General features: G+C 32.8%; 1 protein-coding gene across 3 annotated transcripts in view; it reads right to left on the bottom strand.

Moving 5' to 3' along the window:
• The window catches only part of LOC150101655 (SPARC-related modular calcium-binding protein 1-like), a 72,217-nt gene that overhangs the window by 17,261 nt on the left and 31,284 nt on the right, over nt 1-23,672 (bottom strand). Inside the window, exons 3-9 of one of the 3 annotated variants that reach the window (XM_090400922.1) lie at nt 22,552-22,764; nt 20,126-20,173; nt 15,535-15,624; nt 14,943-15,194; nt 10,657-10,737; nt 5,465-5,581; nt 5,089-5,331 (exon numbers count right to left, since the gene is read on the bottom strand). In XM_090400922.1, the coding sequence (XP_090257048.1) occupies nt 5,089-5,331; nt 5,465-5,581; nt 10,657-10,737; nt 14,943-15,194; nt 15,535-15,624; nt 20,126-20,173; nt 22,552-22,764 (1,044 nt within the window). The remainder of the gene's footprint in view (nt 1-5,088; nt 5,332-5,464; nt 5,582-10,656; nt 10,738-14,942; nt 15,195-15,534; nt 15,625-20,125; nt 20,174-22,551; nt 22,765-23,672) is intronic. The other 2 variants (XM_090400923.1, XM_090400924.1) reach the window with 2 other exon arrangements.

The raw sequence follows: 23,672 nt of genomic DNA, 5'->3' as shown, positions 1-23,672 counted from the left end.
TGAACATGCCATCTTCACTAGACACAGAGTTCATTGGAGAAAGACAAGAGTTCTTCACAAAAGTCAGTTTATCATGGAACGCCTTTATAAAGAAACATGTGAAACTCTACTTCATTCTCCTAACTTAAACAGATCCGACGGCTTACGTCTATCCCCTTTATGGGAGATAATACTTTACAAATCAGCTAATCTTTCCTAACTTTTTATTGTATTAATTTTTTATTTTATTTTATTTATTTATTTATTTTTTTTTTAGGAAAGTTATTGACCATTTTAGTTATCTTACACCAGCTACTTAGGTGGCGCTTTTTGGAATTGTCAGTTAGTATTTAATTTTGAGCTTAATGTACAGAAGGTGCCTGTGACACACAGGCGAAAATTATACTAATAAATAATCTTTCTACGTGAGTTTTTTCCGTTATTTATTGTGTACCAGTATTTTTGTTGATTGACTGCTTGTGTTCTCTGGCCGATTTGGCTGTTGCTAGATGAAAAACTCGAGTTTCCAGTAGAGCAAATTCCTCACTATCTTTGCATAATCCAGCATCATCGTCATTTGGGCTTGTGCACATGAGTTGGTGGCGCCATCTATTAGTGCTACAGGAAGTCGTAGTATATTCTTCAATAAAAAAAAACAAAAACGAATTTGGCTATCTTTCGTTTCAAAAATTTCTGATGGATGGGGGGTATTCTTTTGAACATAGTAAACTGTAATAAACGAAGGAATATAAAGCGAGTGTATTTGCATAGCATGTGTTTTTTATATTATTTTTTATGACCGTCCAACCAAGAATGAATTAGACCCACATGTCACTCTACGAATGGCCTCACAGTAGGTGCTAAAAACCATCTACCACTTAAATTTTTATTTATATTTATTTAAATAAACATAAGATTCCGTAGTAGCTTGTCCAGAGCAGACTTTTGCAAGCATTCATACATTATCTAGTATGCAAATTCACAGAGCGTTACAGTAATAAACATTGGGGTTTATCCAGAGTCGTCGCCAGATTAATCGCGCCCTGAGGCAAACAATTAAATATCGCCCCTGATAATAAGACAAAAATATAAGAAAATCTCCAATTGCTATTTTGTTTTTATTACAAGAGAAACATTAATGCAAAACAATTACACAATAATATTAATTAAATTTTAATTTAATTAAAAATAAGTGTGTTCTAAAATGTTTAGATAACACCCAAAGTACTTAGTTTTAGTATGTGTGACTATTTTTTTTTATTATTAAAACATAACAAGCACATAAACTGAACGCCGTATATTTGTAAAATATCTTGTTGCCCTAATACGGCGCCTATCGCAATATGGCTGAAAGAGCGCCTATTTTGGCTGTTTATCGTGTATGATTTATTGAAGAAAATTATGCATACAAAAACAAGCAGATTCAAGGTAAGCAAAACATCGGCGTTCCAATTTTCGTTAAGCGAAAATTAAAAATTCCACTGGAAAAAAAAATGATTTGTATATTAGTCAAAATGCGTTTTTTTTTAAAAAATAAAATAACTGAAGGTATTTTTAAAGTAGAAGCATTTACGTTTCATGGATAAATTTCCTGCCTGCACCATCTTCCCGAAGCTTAAACTCATTTTACAATCTTAGCACTCATAACATAATCTGACAATACATTCCACTAAGCCACCATTCTCCACGCCAAACAACATAAAAATAAAACAATAATATTAAATATTCCCCATCCTCTTCTTCACCACTGCCTTGCGTAATTTTCAAGTATGGTCTCTACTTAAATAATAGATAAATATTTCTCTAGAGCTTAAACGTCTCAATCATATCACTCCGCTTTCTATCAATCAAACTCTGCAGATTACATGACTTCAATCTAAGTTTATTACTTACATTCCACAGTTTTGAAATCTTTTTTTTTTTTTTTTTCAACTGTCTCTACATTCTCTCTCCAAAGTATCTCCATCCCCCTTATAAACTCCCGGTGACCAGATCTGGACTACTGGGCTCAAATCTAATGACTACGTTATACAATGGAATCACTACTATTTTATCTTTGTTATTCGATGTGCTTCTTGATATTGCAGCAAACCTGAGTTGTCTTTATTGCCTCTGCAACATGCCCCTTAAATTTCAGATTTCGATCCACCACACTTCAAGATCCCCTGATTCTTCCACGTCTCCCAGAATACTTCCACATGTAAAGTATGCAAATCCATCTGCAAATCCCAGAATTTCAAATCTTACACTTAGTACCATTAAACCAATATTCCCCATTCATCTACCAGCCCTTCCAGCTTACTGAGATCCTCCTGAGGTACTACCATATCAATAACCTTCCCCCGTTTGACGTCATCCGCAAACAACTGAATACCTCCTTGAATTTTAGTGACATCAGTCATATAAAAGTTGAAAAGTAGTGGTCCCAGCACAGAGCCCTGTGAACCCCCCCCTCACCATAACTTTCATTTTCCGTGATATTGCCCCTCCATACATAACCCTTTGATATCTATTAGGCAGCCAATTGCTTATCCACTCCACCAACTTAATATCCAAACCCATATGTTGCAGCCTAAATATTAGTCTATCATGTGGTATCCTATCAAATGCTTTTGCAAAACCTAAAAAAAATTACAGTGTATGTATTTCCCTCATCAACTACTCTTCTTACATTTTCTAGTTGCAAGATTCTCATTAAACAGCTAAGTCAAGATCTGTTAGTTCTTTAGGGCATTTCCTCAATGGCGAAATTTTATCTATCACCACCGCCACGATAACACCCAAAGTACTTAGTGTCGTAAATACATCCACTTCATTAACTTTTAATCCTTCAACCCTTTCTATTCCTTCTTGAATAAAACTCGCCTCTCAAGATCGAAACATTAATAAAGAAATCATTAAACAGCTCTACAATATAATTCGCTTTGGTTACTTGACCACCTGCTCCATCTACCAAGACCATTCCTCCACAATCATTCCGTGTCTCTTGCTGACCACATAACGATTGTTATGTGGTCAGCAAGAGACACGGAATGATTGTGATGAAAATGTAAATTATTAATACTAATTATATAAATTAAATTAGTATAATTTAAAAAAAATAATAAAAAATCGCTAAAAACTGGTGCATAATTTATATCAACATATCCGGGAATATCCTGTTCATTCCCCCCCCCCCTTTATATCCCCTAAACGGTTCTGCCTACCTCCAATTCACACCACAACTCCTCAATGTCATGTGCCTGATACCGATTTAAAAAAATAAACGAGTATATTAATTCTTAATAAAAAAAAATAATTCTTAATAAAAAAAATTTAAATTATAAATACTAATTATGTAAATTAAATTAGTATAATTTTAAAAAAATAATAAAAAATCGCTAAAAACTGGTGCATAATTTATATCAACATATCCGGGAATATACACACGAAATAGATTCCTGACATCCATCCATATATTTATTTAAAATATATATATATATTATTTTCTTGTTTACGACCATAAGACGTTTTTCTGGTCAGAAAGCAAAACTATGCATGAAAACATTTAAACTCTTAGAAAAACAGTTTCAATTTTAAGTGTCTTCTTGGAATACATTGAGGTTAATTAAAGGAGTAGCCACCAACTTCAAAAATTGCCGGTTTAGTGGAGCCTTCGGTGTTACAATTAAATACCTCATTTTCCACTGTCATTACGTGAGTTAGGGGAAAACAGTCGTGAGTCAATACGCAGGGTGTGTTGGCCTTTTAGAAATTAAAACTTCACTTAATCGGTTACAGCTTGCCACGCCACTCAGGAAAACCGACGTCTTAACCTTTGACTTAACGGCTATTCCAGGGGGCAAGTATAATGACGCCGGCCGTCAACTATGGCGCCAGACAAGCGAATTGTCGGTATAACACTGTCTTCGATGGGTTGGACCGAGAAAATGTAACATTCTTAGCATAAAATACTTAAAATGTAATATTTTAAGTCGAAGGGGAAGTCAACTTTTGAACATATTTCTTGATTTATTACAGTGAAGTTTAAAGTAATTATTGTTCAGAAAAATTTCGTTACGTAACGGATATATTAAGTCTGCCTTTGCATTCCAATATCTAGTTTTCAGCGCCATCTAATTTTTTTTTAGTTTTTTTGTTTTAAATACATATTTTGAAATAAATGACTGAATGTGTAAACGTGATGTCTTTTTGCTCCAGAAATTAAATACATCAGTGTTTAGTCAATTAAGTAATTATCTAACCTAGAATTGTTTAATTTACTTATATTTAAACAAATAATTCTAATTTAGATACTTGCTTAGCGTGATAAATAAACACGAGAATAGCAGTAGTTCACAAATCGTATTATCATGGCAGACGATACTGCGTCAGTGAAATCATTATGCAGTATAATTCAATTTTTTGTCAAAGTTAACGTACATATTTTTTACGCTCAAAGTTCATCATTATTTTAGACAAATAAACAGCTAATTAAGTTATTTTCATTCTGATATATATATATATATATATAATGAACCACTTAATTTGTTTTCTTTGAGCATTGTTATTTTATAATAAAAATAGTATTTTTATTAACAAAGGATGATTATTATTGTTTTTTTTTTTCTTTTCATTTTATATAGAGCTTTATTGGAAGCTATTGCAATAGAAAAATTATGCTATTTGGTCTTATCAGCACAGGACTCCAGTTGGTGCATTTTTTCTTTCTTTCTTTCATAATATAGAACGTCAAGATTTAAATTGTTTACAATTTATATCGTGTATGCGTTCAACATACACACAAAAATTGAATTTTTTTTAAAAAAGTCATTAAATTATCATTTTAAGACTTCTCATGAGATTTGTGGAATGCCTACCATTATTATTTTTATTTATTTATTTTTTTATTTTTAGAGTTGATGTGCATATCTGTTAGACCAAAGTAACAAATTTTAAGATGTTGGTGTTACATTTATGAATATGGCAAACCATATACGGGAATTAAGAGAGGGGGGCAGTACAGATTGGTAGATGTATGTCGCCTTATTGCAATAACGACAAAGTTTACGAGAGTTTCTGTTTTCGTAAGAAGTAGTATTATTTCTTTATCACACATTACTTCCTTACCTTTAAAAGATTTGGCTCCCTTTCTGGCCCCGTCGCATTCAGGTTTAACCCCATGAGTGGCAGTACCCCTAATAGGCTTTCCTGTTTTCGGATTGACACACCAACAATACTCCGTAGATTTGTGACACTGGGCACGCTCGTATAGATCATCGCTGTTGCAGTCGGGAATGAAGATGCTAGCAGCAGGATCTTGTTGGTGGCTTTCCATGGCGATTCGTCGTGCTGTAGGACAATCTTGAGTGTCTGAAAGCATAAAAATAAAAATAAAAATAATTAAAAAAATGGACCCTTCGTTTACAAGGGACAACCGTTGGATGCGTAATTCAAGTTTAGTATTTTCTCATTAAACTTAAAACAGTTTGGAACAAAATCTAACCTTCTTCTTTTGAATCGCTGGTGGGATCGTTGTCATCAATGTCAAGTTTCAAACGAGGGACTTGACTGTTCCACTGCTCCGGTCTGATAGCTGAGTTGTCTACCGTAGAAATCCGATCTATGAGCAGAGAAATGGGTGGTAAGAACTTTTTTTTTCTTTTTTTTTTTTTGTTACACATTTCTTTCGGTTATGTTATTTCTTAATGAACTAAATTTTTAGTTTAAAGTTTTTTTAATATATCATGCATACATCGATATTTAAACATTTCATTAGGTTCAACTTAAAAAAAATAATAATTCCATAATTAAATAGGAAAAAAATACTTCAATATTAATACTAGGGGACTATTGGACAGTTTATGTTCTCACAGAAAATGTTATTATGCTTTGACACAATCGGAGGAAGAAAAAATGTAAATAAAAATATAAAAGTAGAACCAAAACTCACATGTTATTAATTTGTTTCGTGGATATCTTTAATTGTTAGTCAGTCATGGCGACTCGGTTGATTTAGTGCAATACTCCACATTAAAGACTTTATACATTAAGAGATTAAAAGAATTCCATTCTTCAACGTCCATTTGCCAAGAAAATGTTAACTTGAAGATAGTGTAAAGGAAAGTAAAGGAATTTTACTTAAATTTCTTTTACTTTCTCTCAAAGAGATCTGTAAACAATGTTACGTCCTTAGTTAGTTTTTCTAAACTATGGGATTGAATACATTGAGAACTTTCAGTTCTGAATCCAGTATTGAGCTTTCCCACGATCAGGAGCGTTTGCGAATTTAAAAAAAAAAAAAAATGTAAGGGGTGAAAAACCACACTATTAGCGCGCTTGGTTAAGAATTCTTGGAAAGAGACCCACACAAGATGGGTGCATTGTCACGGCATGTGCCGGAGGATTATTGGAGTCAAGACTTCCATGTGATTAATCATCTTAGCCCGGAATGAAATTCCTGATACGAAAGATACTCCACATAAAACAAACCAAATAGTAATGCCGCTTTATAATGACGGAAATGACTGGGATTTCTCCGAACGCTTTTAACATTTCACCAGTCTCTGGAGTCGTCTCATGAAGTTTGCGATCACACTTGATGCGCCCCCCCACACACATTTCAGGTTGCCACTGAGGTAAAAATAGGCTCGCCTTTCATACATTTGATTCATCATTTCCATTGTGGGTGACATCAGGAGCTACTTCCAAATATCCGACATGGTTTCTACTTCGATTATGTTAGGTAGTTCTCTTACATGTAGTTCCATCAGATACTTTGACCGGTCCTCATCGTGATATATATAAAAAAAAAGAAAATTTTTTTTCTGTCCCAGAAAAGTGCCTGTCCATTCCTTAGTTGTCGTATATTTCTGCATTAGGGCAGCGAACACAGTGATGATGATGAAGAGATCTAGATCTACATAATTAACAGTTTTATAGAGAAAAAAAACCGAAAGATGATACTTCTTCACATATTGCGTTGCTAAGTGATGGAGGTGATTATTCATCTATTAATCTCGTAGGCTAATCACAGCCCAGCAGCTATCTTCGAAACTTTATATACATAAGAATTCGGTTTAAACTTTACCTCAAGAACATAAAATAACTCCAGGATGTGCAGTACGATCCGAAGAATAACGTATATCCTTTTGACTGGAAACATTTTGGTTCTAATGCCATCAAGGATGAGAGGAAACTTTTACTAGGCTTTTTCAATCAAAGCTAAAATAGTCGATCTTAGGGTGGTCGAAAATTTTTCTTGGAAAAGTTTTTTTTTCTCACAAAATCCACAAACCAGTTAAATAGAAACAATAATGGGATGTTTCAACCTTAAGCTGCCCTACTTCCATGCCATTTTAAAGGCCCTCTACGATAATTCTAAACAACGCAACCCAATCAAACCATACAATGTTTGCTAACAAGCCTTGCTGTTTGAATCGTTCATTGTGTTGTTACCGTATCCAGGATACTAGTACTGGCATTTGGAGCCGATTGAGGTATTAGTCAGAAATTACTACTCCTTAGCAGAGGGTCAGTGCAGACTATCATCATTCCTCCATGTGTGTTCTATGGCTATAGATATGTGTCATCACGGGTCGGTTTTGAGAAATAAAAACATTCGAATTTCAGGAAGAAAAAAACCCTCCACTAACGTATAAGACAGAATAACTCACTCATTATTCGGAAAGATCTGATAAGGGTTTCCGACCAAAGGGAGTCATCACATCGAGTAAGCTACGTCTCCGTTCATTGTGTCTAAAATCCAGACATGAAATTGCAGTCTTCGTCATCATTCAAGTCATCGTTCGATATATTCCTTTTGGATTGGTCATCTTCGGACCATTTTTGATCTTGTTCGGGGTTAGTTCCTTGATTCCTTAGTTCCTACTCACGCTCTGTAATTGATAACTTGTTAATGCGCAGAAATTCTATATAATTCAGGATTATAACCTTATTACTGCGAGGTTTTATTGACACTACATTCTTTCTCAAGAGTGTCAAAGTGTGGTAACATTTCTGCAGTATTCTGCGAGCATAAAAACAACTATTCACATAATTATTCAATATTGTTTTATTATTTGTTCATTTTTAGTTATCGCAACCCATCACTATCATAAAGGGAGGGGGATAACCTCATTATTACATTATGTTAGAATATTTTTCGGAGATTTTGGGTTTCTCCTTTGTTATGTTACATAAAACTTCGAAATGTTACATCAAATAGTCTTTAAATAAAGGGAAATTGCGCTGCGATACCAACACGCTACCCTCTGCTGGTATGGTGATATCATGGTGGCCGGTGAAAGTGTAAAATAAAAATTAAAAACAAAACAAAACAATCTAGTTTCTAAAGTAGATTTCCTAGCTTATGTAACCAGTGATCCATTCCCATTAGTAGATCATTATTACAAAAATTTGTGAAATGAAGAAGCAAATAAAAGGTGCATAACCTCTAACACATCACTGTTGTGTGTATCGGAATAGGATTAAAAAGAAAGTAAGAATCTATCGATATATTGATTGTATAGCTAAGGATCTTAGTCCTTGTATAACACGACATGAGGAAAGCTATTCCTGAGGACAGACAGATGGGATGAATCAGGACGAGAAGTTAGTTCTTAGGTTTGTATATGGATTAATGAATAAACACGGCCAGCAACTACTGATCAACAATCATGCCTATTTCTGGTGCTTCTGGATAACGTCAACAAAACCCAAAAAATACTTCCAACATAATGACAAGAATGAGGTGTGGTATTTCAACTAGAAGATACGTCATTCATCAACAATACTCGGACCGCATAGCATTCATTGTTCCATAATTCTAACTCAACCGAACCAATTCCATTCTACTCGGTGACTATTACGTTCCACTTATTATAATCTATAAATTACTTTCTTATTGGTCAATTAATTACAGTATTTTTGAAGCAGTATTTTTTATTTTAAAAGTAACTAATCACTTCTTCAAATCAGAATGTAATGCAAAGAAAGAACGATCATATATAAACAATGATCGCTGTAATTAATAAAAATCCATGTAAGCTAAATGGCTCTGCCCTTGCTTTGAATATAAAGAATTGTGGTTTCCACATGGCAGTGAAAGTCTCTTTTTTATCCGCTTCATAAAGAACTTTCCTGTACTAATAATTTATAAATAATTTTTATTTTTATATCTGTTTATTCTTTCTTTTTTCAAGCGAGTTTTTCAAAGTGTCTAGACACCAATTAACTTTATTTATAAAATATAATAAAATGACATGTGTATGAGAATGTAAAAAATGCCATCCTGGACAGATTTTAATGATGTCTGATAGTTTTTGATTATTAAAGTTCTCGAGTGATCTCATATTTGGCTTAAAAAACATTTTAGAACCAAACTTTTAGGAAAAACGTTTGGAAACGAAATAAAATTATATGACAATTATGGTAAAACCTGGAGGTGTCATGTAATAATAATAATAATAACTATTATAACTATCTACAACATACATGTAAAACTTGTCATAAACTAATACAGCATTTTAGAAAACATATAATCATCATAAAGAAAATCCTTGATATTTTAAATTGCATTTACTTCTTTAAACGAATTCTATATGTCGTTATATTTGTGCGTAATGATTGCTTAAAATTTTCGATATAATTGAAACTGAAGGTTGCATTTAAAAGTTCGCTACTTAGAATTCTATCATCACTCTAGCATACGGTGTTCTGATAGTTTTGGAGCTTTCACTGGATTGTTACGCACGGATAATTTATAGAGCAAAAGATTTCTACCTTGAACAAGGCGAAATAATGAATGGCCCCGCTCTCTCTCTCTCTCTTTGTAAGGCAACGCCATCAACAGATGAACTGGCTAACATGCATTGCGTGTCATTTAGAGCTTCCAACCCATCTCCATCTAACAAACGTTAATCACTCCGAGAGTGTTGCACTCTGTTAATACATCCCACGCATTTCGATAAGCTGAGAGAGAGTCAGCGAAGATCCATTGCTAGTAGTAGCAATAAAACATTTAGCCAAATGCAATAAGCCCATTGAAAAAAAAAAAAAAAACACGGGGATTATCTAAAACATAATTATCGTTGTCTGGGAAGGAAAAAAATGTATAAAATCATCACTCCACTTCGATAATACAATTAATTTCATTATTTATTTAGATTCCACGTTACAAAAAATTCAGTATCTGCGTGTCTTGAATCAAACTGATAGCAAAAGACAATATACCAAGTACTGTTACCATGGTAGCGAGTAGCTCGTGCTAATGGTTTTAAATGACGACTACAGGAAGCGCTTTCATGTTTTTTTTTTTTTTTTTTTTTTGCATATTTCGCGAATATGATTTATGTACTTAATTCAAATAAAATACGTTTATTCTAGAATATTTTTTTTCTTTTTAATCAGTACGTAGCCACTTTATTATACATGTTGTGTGGCACAATGGAGATTTAATGGCGGATTAGTGACAACAAAGAAAAACAAATTGTGGCGTTCTCCCCATCCCAGTTTTGACTCTTTTTTCTAAGCATATTCAGTTGAATTTTGGCGATTCACAATGACATGAAAATGACATAAAATCACTCTGGCATCATTATCTAAAAAACAAATGTATGCAAAACGTGACATAAAGGTTACAGAACTTTTTTTAAAGTAATCTTTTTAAAATGATAATGTAAAATTTGATTTACTTACCTTCCCGTGTGTCGCTGATGGCCTCGTCCGCTGGATCAACCTGCTCGTCTGAATTTAAAGACATAAACAAGCGGAAAGAAACTGTTCGTTAAAGTGTTAGACTAGTTCTGTCTGGACACAAAGTCCAGTGGTATTGCACTTTTTGTCCCGGCTGGGAGGGAGAAAAGAGAGAGAGAGAGAGAGAGAGAGAGAGAGAAGGAAGAAGAAGAAGAAGAAATATTAGGATAGAAAAAGAAAGTAAAATTATAGAAAGAAAAGTAGAGAGGTGAAAATGAAAATTAAAAAAAAAAAAAACAGATTGAAGAGGAAACAGAATAGATAGATAGATGAAAAAGAAACAGATAACAGAAAGAAAGATAGATTATTGCAAGTTTTTTTTTTTTTTCACATGATATCAGATACCGCTTTTATAACGACACCTGTCAGCACATGAAATTATTAAATGTGTACGCCAGATGGCGCTTTGAGGTATCTCATATCATGTCATCAGCTACAAACGCTGGTATAACACCGATGTTAAATTTGAGAAGTGTGTTTGACTCCCCAGAAACTGACAATTCTCTACTTTTCCGTTAAGGATTTGTAGTTGTTGACACTACAGTAAGGTTTCTTTCTTTCTTTTTCTTTTTTTTAATTAATTACGTTGTTTGTTTTTATGAATTACACTGCGCATATTCTTATTGATTGTTAAATGTTAGTTTCGTAGACTGTAGGGGTTCCGAAAACAAAGGATTAAATTTAAAGTTAAAAAAAATATTCGTTGTCATCATTTATACGATGAGTACGATTTAAAATAATGTGAACAGCAAATATGGCCGTAAGGGGGCGTAAGATGCAACAATAAGACTGCTATTGTTGCATTATTTATATCTTTATTGTTTACTGTGGCACACTCATTATTATGAGAATTACATCATTTATTTATTTTTCGCTAAAAACATTATCTGCTTATCAACAAAAAAGTAGATAAGGCTTGCTTTTAAGACATTTTTGATCTTTGATTATTTCGCTGTTTAGAAACGGTTCAAAGCTTTTAGCAATCCGGTATTGAATCTATTTTATTTTTCAATTTTGGAATTCAACAGTGAATCGAGTTCCAAAATATGTCGCTTCATTTGTTTATACAAAGTCTCCTGATTTTCCTAAGTCAGCGTTTAAAAAGCAGCTTAAACAAGTTGATTTTTAAATAAATATCTGAAAGTACGCAGCAATGTTCTTGTTGAAATTTCATTTTAAAATGAAGAAAAAAATACATACGATCTTAAATTTCTTAGGCTTAAATCCAACAAAAGAGTAAATCGTTATACTTGCAATATATTAAAAGATGATTTCATCTTTTTATTATTTCTCTGTAATCATACAGGGAAGACAAGGGAAAAAAAAGAAATACCAGTTTCTGGAAAACATACAATATAGTTAAATTTTAACAAAAATTGACAATTTTCATTTTAAACCATGACATAAAATCATGCCAATTTTCTGTGGTTTCTCATGGAAACTGCCTAGCAAATCTCAAAAGAATATTTCTTTTTCTTAAGTAAATTCACACAAATGGCTTATTCCATTATTCGGTTGCATCTATTTAATTCTTATAGTGTACATTGTAATAATGAATTTGTTCTTTAATAATCAGCCTATTAGCCATACAGTACTGCCATCTGTTGTGAAATTTTAAATTTATTTAGGTTCTAGAAATTTTTCAGTGAGTTTTTTTTTTTTTGAAGATTATTTTTTTATTAAATGCCTTTATCTTAGTAGTTATTTTACATCGATCCGGAATCGAATTTACGTGGAATAATTTCCTACACTCTAGACATGAAACTACGAAGATATGGTTTGCTTAACTGCGTTTGCTATTGTAATAAATACGCATGCTCCGAATGCACGTTTTGTGACGTAGTATTTTTTTCGTCATATTTGCATTTCCATACTTCCTATCGTTACCACTTCAAACCAATCCATCCCTTTCATTGCACGTCCTATTTTTTAAACCAATTCATAAATTTTGCTTTAAAATTTTCCAAATAAATTTATTTATATTTTTCTAACTTTTTTTTTACTGAATATGCTAGGTTATTCCATAATAAAAATAATAATTAAATTAAATATGAAATAAAATATTACTTTAACAATATTATTCGAATATATAAAATAATCTACGATATTTTGTTAAGAATTTCGTAGATGTTAATGCAATAGGAAAAAAATAATACTCGTGAATTAGGTAGCAGTAGTGTATAGTAATGACGTAACTGCACAAGAACGCTATCATGAAACGCACCTTTTTAAATGATCGTCTGCAATTATTTCCTTGATTGTTATCCTTCGTTAACTTTTTTTGTTTTTGATAATTTCACACACACACACACACACACACACACACGCATTAAATTCCTACAGAAAATTGACCGCAACTTTATTCATGGTTCATAACTCAAATATTATTTATTATAACTATGCATTAAATATAAGATATTCCTAAATATTAATACGTAAGTGTAATAAATAATTATTTATTAAATATTAAACGAACATATTACAATATCGCAAATGAAGACATTCAAGTGTCTTAGAATGTCTTCATTTGTGACAGACATTCAAATGTCGCAAGTAAAGACGTCTTTTGCTGAGAAAAGATTCTAAAAGATTTCAGAATAATAATAAAAAAAAAGTTTTTCTTCAGGTGTAGCAAATACATGTCGATCTTTTTTTTTCGTTGTTACTGTTGTTTATTATTATTATTTTTTTAATTTTAAACGCCTAGAACGAAGTTTTAACAAGTTCATTCTATAAACCATACACTTCAGTTAAATTTCAAAAGCATATCTAATGGTGATGTATACCAATATAAGTTTCGGTTGTACAAATGGCTATAATTGGGTGCAAATGGGATTGTGCATTAATTTTACATTAAAAAAAAATTAACTCCTCAAAAGACTTGTATAACATTTTGTCGAGCTGCTTTAGTCTTGTTATAATTGGACAGACATCATATGATCAGTGGCCATTCTACGTATACTAAACAGTTTTATATCTGTTGCTCTTTCAACAATGAATATAGCTTCAAACTATACATATGACGTAACTATGCCGATTCTATACTGTTGATTTTTTCCTCTCGATCAGGAAATAACAATGCGTATCAATTAGCTAATTTAGAATGGCCACATGCTTTCAAGTTCCCTTATACGTAGAAGATTGGAGTGAATCGATCCACGAACTCATTTGAGTAATTTTTTTTAGACAGAGCGTTACTATTTATCAACCCAAGACAGCGTCATTATATACATTTGTTAATCAACAGAGCTATCAAGTAAGATTGATCACCTGATCTTTGAAAAGACACATTAATGTCAAAGTAATATGCCTGTAGATGGATTGTATACGAAGAAGAGATTGATTTTCCATGTAAACTTTACAACGAATTAAATAATGATTGGTAAGAGTAATGCTCCACGAAACATTAATTGTCGTCATGGTTTTATTTTTCACTTCTTTTTTTTTCCCAATTTTTTTTTAATTTATTTTTTTATTTGGTCGCCTCTGGGAGTAATCTGAGTAGGAAGCTAGTCGAGAGGTTCTTTCAGTAACACAGAGAGTAACTATTTTAAGCGAATGCAGACAGGCGTAATTGATAAATTGAATCTTTATCTAAATATAACTAAAGGCAGCTCAGTATCCATCATGGTGGCTTGTCATATGATACAAAACGTATTATTTACAGGCAATCCACTACCTGACACTTTTGTCTTTAGACGAAAGAGACATATTTATGATGGATTAAAAAATACGAAGCTGCCACAAGTGAATGTAGTGATGGGGGAAAGGATAGATGGAAGTCAAAAATATTTGTTATAGTAATAGAAGACAGTGATGATGTCTGTGGACGTCCTTACATCCATTTCACCGTTGTGTACTACCATTATACTGATATGTATTTGTATTGCATTACTATGACAACAGGAAAAACCTCGCGATGACCTCTAATAGCCAAAGAACAAACGTTAATTTGTAAAACTACAAAACTCATTCTTACAGTTCAACCAAGCTCGGCTTCGTACGCCACGATAAAAGCAGTGAAAATGTCATTCGCGATAACGTTTTGAGACTTTGTTTTAGCATGTAAAGCGCAACGGACACAACACCCAAATGCACTCATCATTCGGAATAATAAATCCAAAAATGGTGTGTATGTGTGTGTGTGTATGTCTGTGGGAGGGGGAGTTTTCGTGAACGCACATTAACAGCAAATAAAGGAAGGTCATTAATGTTCTGTAGCTACTTACTATTGCTATCCATCCCCAAACACTCCGACCATTCACTTCTGGAGATCCTCTTATCTTGGTTTGTATCGCAATACTTAGTGAATGTCTTGGCACACGACTTGGGCTTGACGATTTTCTTAGCCATTCTTCTTAAGTCACGGACTTCTTTCTTTTTGAGGTAAGTATCTCGATTAGTGTCGAGTTCGTCAAATTTCCATTGGATAACTCGTTTCTCTTCTGTATCTAGCAATGGATCGCTCAACAGGCTTGGTACTAAAAAATAAATATTTCCATATATATATAAGAATAAAAAATACCTACAGCTATTTATTTATTTGTTGAAAATTTTTCCAAGGACTAATACAATAAATTCCCTAGGTTGCATAGTTTTCAAACAGTATCAATGTACAGCAAATTATTACTAAATTATTACTAAAAATCTAGAAAAGTTTGTAGAGCATATTAATAAGAAAACAATAAAAAAAAGCGTTCTCTTTAAGTAGAAAACATAAAAATTATTCACATATATATCATCGTGTTGCTTAGAATATTTACTGCAAAAGTGCAGTATGATTTGCACTCTTAAACACTATTATACTCATAAAAGCCTTACCTGGAGTAGTATGAGAGACTCGGTTATATTCTGACCGGAAGATGGCGATTATGTTGCTGTTAAATGTTGCTCTGTCATTGGTGCTGCAGCCTGAAAACGAGACAACATGGTATATTATGTATAAACTTCTAACCGATTAAAAATAAAATAAAATAAAATAAAAAAAACGGAGTGTAACATTATACTTTGAAATTGTTAGGGTGAACATTCGAACAAATATGCCATTTTTGTTCCATAAACATTCTCTGCCATATCTGAGGTGAGAATGCTTATGGAACATTCATTTGGTGGTGTAAGATGAACAAATACAAAGAGTAAAATTGAATAAACAGTCTAAAATAAGCATATTGCAATTTATTAAATGCGATTAGTTTTGAAGCGACACAATATGTTAATTAATGTCAACTTTAATTCTAAATCGACAGATCCGATCATTTGTCACATGATCAGGTCTTTCACTAACAATTTTTCATAGAGAAAAAACTATATCTGTTATGATATAGTTTAAGTGAGAATATTCATTCTGTGTGCATTTTTTTTTCTTTTTGTAGGTTACCCAGATCTCCTTACTTGACCTCTACGAACTGAGCAAGCACTTGAGGTATTCGATGTTTGCAACTACGTTTCGCTCTGAGGCACAGGCGTTCTGTGAAACATCCAAGTAACGAATAGCAAAAAAAAAAAAAAAAAAAAACCTCGTTTTGGTCCAATATTTGCAACCTACAGGATGACAGACGACTTCTCAAACCACCTTGATCAGGTATATTTAAAGAGACACCTGGTTCTGGTTTATCACCGGTAAACACACGACGTAGGCAGCTAATTATAGAGAAGTGCGTACTATGCGCTGTGTCCCAGCCCACTTTTTTCCCCTCCCCTCTAACTTATCGGAACACTTCGTAATAGCTGAGTTTTGCAATAAATCGTGGCTTTGAACTCATCATTTATAGCCATCAAATATGATACGCTACAAGTTTAAATATGGCAAATATGGACATACTCCGTTACATATTAATGGTTGCATTATTATTACCAATACCCATGTTAATTAATAAGTGTAAGAATTTTTATTAGAAAACAGACATTCAGAAAAAAATGCAATATAAAGCCAGCTGCCGATGAAGTAGTTCATTTTAGCAAAAATATTGTATACTAATAAATCGTTTCTACCAACAATGACCTTAGTACTTGTAAGGTCAATGTTTGTAGGAATATGAAGCCAATGGTAAGCGTAGTTCATTGTTAGAAGAATAGTTTTCCGTAGGTAAAGAATAGTTCATTGTTGGCAGGAATAGTTCTCCATTGGTAAGAATAGTTTGCTGTTGACAAGAATAGTTCATTGTTGGCAGGAATAGTTTGTCATTGGTAAACAATTACTATTGGCAAGAATAATAGTTCACTGTTGGCAAGAATAGTTCATTGTTGCCAGGAATAGTTCATTGTTGCTAGGAATAGTTTGCTGTTGCCAGGAATAGTTCATTGTTGCCAGGAATAGTTTGTCATTGGTAAAAACAATTACTATTGGCAAGAATAATAGTTCACTGTTGGCAAGAGTAGTTCATTGTTGCCAGGAATAGTTTGTCATTGGTAAAAACAATTACTATTGGCAACAATAATAGTTCACTGTTGGCAAGAATAGTTCATTGTTGCCAGGAATAGTTCATTTTTGCCAGGAATAGTTTGTCATTGGTAAAAACAATTACTATTGGCAAGAATAATAGTTCACTCTTGGCAAGAGTAGTTCATTGTTGCCAGGAATAGTTTGTCATTGGTAAAAACAATTACTATTGGCAAGAATAATAGTTCACTGTTGGCAAGAGTAGTTCATTGTTGCCAGGAATAGTTTGTCATTGGTAAAAACAATTACTATTGGCAAGAATAATAGTTCGCTGTTGGCAAGAGTAGTTCATTGTTGCCAGGAATAGTTTGTCATTGGTAAAAACAATTACTATTGGCAAGAATAATAGTTCACTATTGGCGAGAATAGTTCATTGTTGCTAGGAATAGTTTGCTGTTGACAAGAATAGTTCATTGTTGGCAGGAATAGTTTGTCATTGGTAAAAACAATTACTATTGGCAAGAATAATAGTTCACTGTTGGCAAGAATAGTTCATTGTTGCCAGAAATAGTTCATTGTTGCTAGGAATAGTTCATTGGTGCCAGAATAGTTCATTGTTGCTAGGAATAGTTCATATTTACTTGTGCATGTTTTACTCACGTACTTGGAGCACTACGTTTTTTATTTCTTTGACTTGTAATTTATGTGAATTACTTTTTGATTTCGAATCAAACCTCGTGTCAAGTAGCCACCGGTCTTACTCATTTCTGTTAATTACTCATTTATCACTTTGATAACCGATTTATTGTCCTATTATCCAATAAATGGCAGTTAATTGCGCTTCTAATCTTTTTTTTCTCTGCATCACACAGACAATCATATAAACACGTCCTTCCTGTGCCAAGAACGTTGTGGTCAGCAGCCGTCAAAGCACGTATGGAATGTTTCATTTATGTAATTTAGGCAATCAGTAATGTTCCGGAAGGTCTAGACGGACAGCGATTGCTCTGGACTACATCATCATGGAGACGCTTGTCGGACGCCTCCATCATTAACGGAGGCAATAAACAGGACAATTAAAAATGAGTGTACATAATGGTCTCCCGTCCACACCGAGATTGGCTGAAGGAGAAATTGTCGACGAGACGTAACTGCTTTCGCGTAGAAGCGTTATTGATTTTGCTGGGTAGCAAGCGTGCGTCAATGTTTCCATTTTCTCTTTGTGTGGCATAATGAAACATTGTTCAGCAAACGTGTGATAAGAATTCTGACTGACGTATAAATTAGCGCTCCTGCTACTGTCGTTAAACAGCATTGAAAGCATTGTTGTCATATATTATTATTACTGCACATGATGAAATAAACAAGGTCCTTTTCTTATACATAATTGTTGTTTGCTATAATTAAATATAATGATATATGCTCAGCTTCGCTATTTTTCGTTGTTATGATAATAATTGGTAGTCGAATAATAAATATTCTTGTTATTTTTCTTAATATAAAATATTATTTTTAGTCATCATACGAACTATTATTTTAGTCATAATACGAACTATTATTTTAGTCATAATAAAATGAACTATTCCTGTTTTTTGGTCATTATATGAATTATTCTTGTTTGTTTTGTTACTATATGAACTATTTTGTTATTTGTTTTGTTATTATATGTTTTTTTATCATTATATGAGCAATTCTGTTTTTTAAGTCCCCATATGAATTCTTCTTGTTTTTAAGTCTCCATGTGAACTTTTTAGTCATGATATGAACTATTTCTTGTTGTTTTGTCATGATATGAACTATTTCTTGTTTTTTTTAATCATTATACGAACTATTCTTGTTTGTTTTGTTATTATATGAACTATTCTGGTTTTTTTTGTCATTATATGAACAATTCTTGTTTTTTAAGTCCCCATGTAAACTATTCTTGTTTTGAGTCTCCACATGAACTATTGCTTGTTTCTTTGACATGATATGAACTATTTGTTGTTATTTTGTAATCACATGAACTATTTCTTTTTTTTGTCATTATATGAACTATTCTTAAGTCCCCATATGAAGTATTATTTTTAGTCATCATATGAACTATTTCTTTTTTATTTTGTCTAATGACAAATATATGAACTATACTTGCTTTCTTAAAGTCACCATATGGACTATTCCGAATATCGAACTGTAAATCGTAAAATAAGAATGAGTTTAAAACTCCAATAGGCTGCTTTAAAAAGCAATAGAAAAACAGGAGTTCGCTGTGAGCTATTTCTTTATGTCTATTGATAATGTTCATACAAGAAAGACCTTTGACAAGACATTTCTTACCGTGACTACCTAGGAAATTAAGATCCCATCTTAATAATACTACACTCCTGTTCATTATGAAAGATGCATCAGGGTTTCGTTACAGGAATTGAAACCAATGCGATAAACATATTCTATCTTTGCATCAATCTACGTCTGAGAAAAGTCCATTATTAAGAAATGTTTTCCGAATATTGAGTACATAAGTTTATAACAAACTATTCCGAACGGGTAAATGAATCTGAACCAACAGCATAAACGGCGGATGAAAAAAATGATGTGTTTAATTCTTCCTTACCGTATATAATTCCATTTTCATTATTTCTCCTACTTTAATTTCTCCATCCGGTATGGCTTATTCATTTTTTTAACGTTTTGTGAACGAGGTTTCTTTCAACCTCTCAAGTTTGTTATCAGAAATATATCTCGATTATTCTCGCTTAAATATACACAGTTTTGGTACCTCCGTGTGAAACCGACTCACTCATTTTTGGTTGAAGAAACCATATAACGGTTCTTCGTGTCCCAGAAGAAGAAGAAGAAGTGGTTAAACAATTCTAACATTGTTAAAAACCATCCAACTCAATTTAGACAATAGTACTGTATATACAACAATGTACTGTTGCTATTATCAGTGACCAACTTAATGAATTGTTTATAATGCAAGAAGTCATTAGTAGTATTTTTTATGATTTCATTGTTAATGATCTGAAAATAGAATATGATTCTTTGGCTTACCTTTCTTCTGTTTTCGTCTTGATGAGCGTCTCCGGTTTAATCTCTTTCCTAGAAATAAAAATTAAAAAGAAAAAAAAAACATAATTCGGGATTTATAATTGCAAAATTAAATCTTTCTAAATGAAAGAAAGCAAATTATGTTTTTTTCCCGTGTCACTAAAGCTAACGCCATCTAGCAACATGTAAGAGAACTATCGTACATTCTCCTACTTATATAAATAAAAAATAATAAAAATCCTATAAATGATACTTCGAATTCTAAAAGGAAAGAATATTGAAATAAAATCCCAGATATGCTATTCTTGCTCTCCCATCTTTAACGTATAGGAAAAAAAAAACATTAATTAGTAGAAGGTATAACTGAATTTATAAATTGACATTGTTTTTATGGGTTCTGATGAGATAATAAATTTTTCTATTTTTTAAAAAATTATTTCTTCTATATATTGGGCATAAGGATGGATCCTAAAATGTATTACATATATTTTTTAAAAGCGGACATTGCTGTCTTTTGCAAGCTCATTCTTTTGATTATAATTAAGTCGGTAATTCACCTAGGCAAAGATTTCAACGTGGATGCAACGTCTGTTTAAAAGAGTTGAACTTTAATATAGTAATTGTTCAGAGGCACGTACCACGTACAGAAGAATGATGATACTTGCCAAGCTCCAAATAACCACTTTCTTACCACATCCATTATCTGACTGCCTACATGATTTTCCACTTTTTCCAAGGAAAATATGACTTTGGTTGGCATGTGTCATCATATTGTGTCGTTACCTTGTACAGCAGAAGGAAGCCAATGCTAGAGGTGTGGTGGGGTATTAGAATGATTAACTGCGCTATTATACTGCATTTCCACGTCTGCACATGCTTATAAACAAGTTGTCTCGTTAACGACTAGCAGACGTTCCAAGCACGTTCCGGTAATCTGTCAAAAAAAAGGGCTTTGTTGTTGGCAGTTCGTTACACAATGACGTCACTTGTAGCTATAGGTGTAACCGGTAGATGGCAGATGAAACCCTCAATCTTTAACGTACATCGGAATTCATAATAAGTCCTAGTAGGTGCTAATTCTATAGCTATGCGTCATGTAACAATCATGCACAGACATGCACAATCATGCACATGTAACAATCATGCACAGATATACAGCTGTGCGTCTAAACGTGGCAGACACGTGATTATACTATCATAGAAACTTGTGTTCGAGTACGTCGATGTTGAAACTGTTGAAGTACGAAAGTTGTTGTTTTTTTTTTTAATCCTTAAAATCAATTTACTGTGTCTTGTAGTGTTTCTACACGAGTATGCAAAACCTGTTGCGAGTCCGTGATCTCGAAAGTTTCAAGTAGCTTGCGATACAAGCGTAATGTTCACTTTCCATCTCTCATGCACCTGTTCGATTGTCACGTGATCACGATTTCGAACACATCACGCTTTTGTTTAACCAAGGGAACTACAATTTTTGACACAAACTATGACTGTTATTTTTTTTTTTTACCTTTTTTTGAAAATTATAATGAATCGCTTTTCATGACGTCAGTGATGCATTATAAATGTGCACGATTCTGTATGGTTTTCAGTAGTCTTTCAAATTAATCCGTGCCTTATATTGTTGTACGTCAGCAGTCTTGACTTTTGTTCATCATCACTTAATAAGTTTACAATAGTTTGTCCTTGAAAAACGCCTTCAGGATATTATGGTCTTCAACTACATTTATGAATTTTAACACTCCATAAACGCTTCATTAGCCAGTCCTTTAAAAATAATTACTTGTTAAAAATTCATTACATGAGTCATTCTATCCTCCTGTGTTTATCGTAGAAAGATGGATATTTTTTTCTAATTTAAGTATTTGAAACTTAAAGCAATATTTGTAAAGTTTATTGAGCCTTGTGAATACTTTTAAAATCATCCTAGAAACAACAGAAAGTCATTTTTCAAAAGTAAATAATAACACTTTGTTACGTCATAATGGGCTTGTAGTTGGTGTTTCACGTGAATGAAATAGAACAAGTATTTTATGGAAACGTGACGTCACATCTGCTTTTAGTTCACAATAAATGAACGAAATAGGTAGAATATTTATAGATGTTTACGTCATATTTTCTTTTTAATTTATTGCATTACAAATTAAGGTTTTCTTGCGGCATTTTTGTAACATGAAATAGTGGTTCTCTTTAGGAGAAATTATCTTAAACATTTATTAGTCATTAATATCGAAAGGCTCTTATGTAACTAGGATATTATTTATGCAAATATTAGTTTCAAAAGAGGAAAGATAATTACAATAATAATATTCTCTCTCCTAAACTACGTGAAAAAATAGTCTGTACTTGTATATATGAATGTAAATTATGTTTTGTATATAATAACCAAAACAGTCAAGCTATTTTTAACTTCAGAGACTAAACATGACTACCTGGTTGAGAACAGTTGGGCTTTGTGTTATGTTTTGAAGATCCTGGTATTGGTTTCCCAACATCATCCACACACCAACAATAAGCGGTTGAAGTGTGACACTGAACTTCAAAATAACTACCATCCTCTTTGCATTCCGGGATGAAGATTCCAGCAACGTATTTTTTCGCTTGAGCTTGTGCAAGGGCACGTTGAGCTCGGCATCTTCCTGCGTCTAAAAAAGAACCAAAAGGAAAGACAGTTTGTAGCAAGAAGTAAGCATTCTTGGAACCTAATGATGTTTAAAAAAACACACAAAGAAAATAATATTTAGTTGTTTGTGGCGTTCCTCAGTCTAAGACGCGGTGATTTTCATCACAGGCGAATGTTAGTGAAATATTTTCGGACATTCTTCACTGCCAAATGAATGTAATTGTGTTTGTTTTATTGACGTAATCGCGCCACTTCGAGAATGTATTTCTAGCTGGCTAAGGAGGGATAAGGAAAAGACAGGACTACAGTCTGATCGTATCATCAGATAAGTGACTTCTGCTTTCTTTTTTTGGCAGTGTGATTCATCTGTGTGAAATCCGACGAAATACGCGGAGACTAAATTGTGCCATGAATCATACACTCAAGTGGATACCAAGGGCCAAAATGATGGATACTGGTAAACACTAACTTTTAGAGGCGGTCTGTTTGTTATTGTCTCGTTTTAGACATAGTTCGTTACTTAATTTTCTCGTTAAATTTCTTTAAGTGTTTGCATTTTAGCAGAAAAAAAAAAAAAAAACTGCTTACTTAAAATCAATACGCTATTGGAAACTATCCTTCCAAATATCGTAACAAATGAATTGATATTAGCATCAAATTGTATTATTAAAACCAAAAAAAAAGTGAAAAATTAAATATGTAAATACTGAAATTAAAACGATATTACTAAATGGCTATTTATTATTAGGGGGTAATGACACGTAACTTTTTACATGTCAGTATACTCACAGTTATCATTACGACTATATAAGAAAGCGTAAAACATTTAAATGTAGGTTAACTATTATCATACGTTTACACTAATCCTGATATTTTTAGAGCAACATGATTAATAGCACATGTACCTAATTAACTTCTATAATTTTTATC

This window comes from Typopeltis vanoorti, chromosome 11, assembly GCF_054136105.1.
Source record: "Typopeltis vanoorti isolate ZY-2024b chromosome 11, IOZ_Tvanoo_1.0, whole genome shotgun sequence".
NCBI lineage: Eukaryota > Metazoa > Arthropoda > Arachnida > Uropygi > Thelyphonidae > Typopeltis > Typopeltis vanoorti.
The sequence above is the reverse complement of the archived record's forward strand: the minus strand, read 5'-3'. Positions and strand labels throughout refer to the sequence as shown.